Source organism: Mesitornis unicolor, unplaced genomic scaffold (genome assembly GCF_000695765.1).
Source record: "Mesitornis unicolor isolate BGI_N332 unplaced genomic scaffold, ASM69576v1 scaffold52767, whole genome shotgun sequence".
In the NCBI taxonomy this organism is placed as follows: domain Eukaryota; kingdom Metazoa; phylum Chordata; class Aves; order Mesitornithiformes; family Mesitornithidae; genus Mesitornis; species Mesitornis unicolor.
In genome coordinates this window covers 1-2,909 of record NW_010199456.1, presented here as the reverse complement: position 1 = coordinate 2,909, position 2,909 = coordinate 1, and the positions used below count along the sequence as shown (strand labels likewise).

The 2,909-nt window shown below is 41.3% G+C and overlaps 1 protein-coding gene across 1 annotated transcript in view; it reads left to right on the top strand.

Moving 5' to 3' along the window:
• The window catches only part of LOC104544538 (phosphatase and actin regulator 3-like), a gene marked incomplete at its 3' end in the record, with an annotated part of 10,396 nt that extends 7,903 nt beyond the window's left edge, over positions 1 to 2,493 (top strand). The window contains exon 4 of the mRNA XM_010189443.1: positions 2,290 to 2,493. Within this exon, the coding sequence (XP_010187745.1) occupies positions 2,290 to 2,493 (204 nt within the window). The remainder of the gene's footprint in view (positions 1 to 2,289) is intronic.
• Between the last annotated feature and the right edge of the window lie 416 nt (positions 2,494 to 2,909).

Here is a 2,909-nt window from a genome sequence, read left to right as displayed (position 1 = left end):
CAGGATAATATTCACTCTGCAGTGTGAAATCTGCTAATAGGTTTGTGTACTCAGGAATCAGGTCTGCCTCCAGACTGAGTCTATCATGGGTTGCTGTTACCAGAAATAACCACAAAAAAAAAAAACCCAGAACCAAACCATTCTTTGCAGGGAGTGTCAAATGGACATTCTTTAAACAACAGCACACAATGCCAGTTTGTTTTCGTGGTACCACTCTCAGAATAGGGTGGAGTTCAGAAACAAAAAGATCTGTCTGACTGAAGCCGAGTGTGTTTTGGATCCATCTTCTGTATAAGAAAGGCCCCCCCCTATGGCTGCTCCTCTGCATCTCTGCCAAACAGCACTTCATGTCACAGGGAGATTTCAGTGCAGTTACTGCCAGAAGAAAGTATCGCTCCACTCAAGGGAACGCACTCAAATCTGACTAATTTTCCTATCAAGCTACTAACATCTACTGGAGCTCTTGATCTTTCTCTAATGTAACTCATTAGTGACTTTATTTTTCTCTTCCTCTATTCCATTTTTTGTCTTCTATGCAGTAGGCACAAAAATACAAAGTGATGTCAGCCTGAAACAAAGCATTTCCCTAGAAGTATATTTAAAAGAAAATTATTTCCTTTTGTAATTCAGGCAACTATCACATACAGCAGCTTCTCCACCAAGCCAAATTTCACAAGAACTCCTGTTAACAATGCATATTTATTCTACTTTTCTGTCTTTTTTTAATTGTAAATACTCATTCTTCCTCTTTAAAGCATACTCATTAATCTGTTTGTCAACAAATTAAATGCTATTATCTTGCCAATGCTATTGTACTCACTTGCCTAAGTGCTCTGGTGCCTCCCCATGCACTCTGAATGAGGATGCTGAATGTTCATTAATACAGAGAGTTTCTGTTCCAAACAAGACATAAAACTGAGCCAAGAAAATTGTGACGTGGCAGCTGTGGGTGCTCACTGCTGTGAGATTTTAGGAGATGCCCTAGAATGGTTTGAAGGGAAGGGTACTTTGTTCAGACAATCCAGAAGGCTAAAAGGGGTGTGATTTGTCATTTATCCAGCCCAAGCAGTTTGGACCTCTCTGGTGCTGAGGAGAGACTTAAACACTGATCTCCCCATTTGGATGAATGCTTCTGCTGCTAGGATAGGAAAAACAGCCCTCATGGCTACTACTGAACTCATAGTGGCTGGAAATGCAGTTTGGAAAGAGCCTGGCCATGGTCTGGGTTCTGGATCAGGCTCATGCCTCTCTGTGGGTCTCCATGTGTGCCAAGGTAGAGATCAGGACATGTAACAGAGTGCAAATATCACACAGTGAGGCACTGTGTGAGTTTAGGCACTGCCAGAGTCATCTGGTATCTAAGCTGGATTCAAGGATGTTAATTTTGGACTTCAGCATTGAAATTCCAGCTGTGTCCTGCTTCGGCTTCATGCCTTTCTGGATCTATTCCCCTGTGCCCTCATCACAGCCAGATCAAATTGATGAACTGCTCAGTGATTCAGCCTGCTTTAACTTTAAGAGCTAAGTGCTTTTGCCATCTTTCAGCAGACAATCCTGAAGTTAGCACTGCTTCACCATCTCAGATTGAGGCCTTGGTGATTGAAGTTTTTCTTAAGTACTTCACCCATTCTGTGTTCCACAAGAGTTGCTGACATCCACTGGCAAATCTTTTTTATGACAGGCTTTTCTTAGTTATCAGCTTTAACCTCAGGAATCTCTCAACTGCTCTGGAGTCAGGTGCAGTGAGAAAAGACTGGAGATGCAAGTTGAAGTCATGTATTAAATAAGATAAAAAATAAAATTTGAAAATAAAAGTGTAAAACACAACTGGAAAGTCAGCTTTCGTGTATTACCACCAGTTTGATACTCTTTGCCCTTTGGCTGTGTGTTCCTAGCTCAGATGAGTACTTACTCAGTAACTGTGCCACTGCAGCTGCACGCTGTAAGAAATTTCATTGCAGTTCTCAAAAGTTGCTTTGCCTTGCTGTCTTCTTTATTAAAAAGAAAAAGAAAAAGAAAAAAAAGGGAAAAAGGCTTTAGGGAAGTAAGAGAAGCTCAGCAGTTTTCTCAGGAACATCAAAACTAACATTTTTTCAAGATCCTCATACATTTTATTCTTTACCTGCCTTGACTGGTTGGCTATTTCACACAGTAATTATTTTCACTATGGAAAAGAAGTGCTTCTAGCTGTGTGCCATGTGTTCTGTTTTTCTGAATGTTTCTGGCATTGTCCCCTAGCCTATCATTATTAACTTCATGTTCCGTTAATTTTACTCATCTTCCTTCTAGCCAAGAAACCTTCAGCACCCACGGAAGAATTAGAAGATGCCAGCTTGCCAGCATCTGAAGACAGTCCACAAGCCTTACTTGCATCTGAATCCACAGATTCCCCCCAGAAACAGACAGAAAGAAACCCAGCACAGCTTCCCAGCCCTCCACTGCTCCCAGCTCCACCACCTAAGGCAATCTCCAAAATCACAAAGAGCGTAACAGGTCAGTCAGGACTGGTCAGTAAAGACTTTCCCATCCCTTGTGAGTTGTTCGCCTACACAGCACAGTATGTAATTTTTCTCTTACATCCTTTTTTTAAGCCTGTTGCAGCAAACTGCTGTGAATCAGGCTAGTTATACTGCATGAAGAGAATGCTAAGGGTTTCCATTAACTGAGTGGTCCAGTTGCTGATAACAACACCCTGATCTTTGTACTTCATATATGTCAGTCTCTCAGACTATTTGTTGTGAGTCTATTACACTAAACAAAAGTAAACCAAATCAAATCAACTGCAAACATGCTGGATCAGATGCTCATATTGATATGTCATAAAACACAAGGAAGATTTAAATGTTTTCATTACCTAGTCTCCCAGTGATGACAGTAAAACCCGGGTAACTACAGACCGGTCAGCCTCA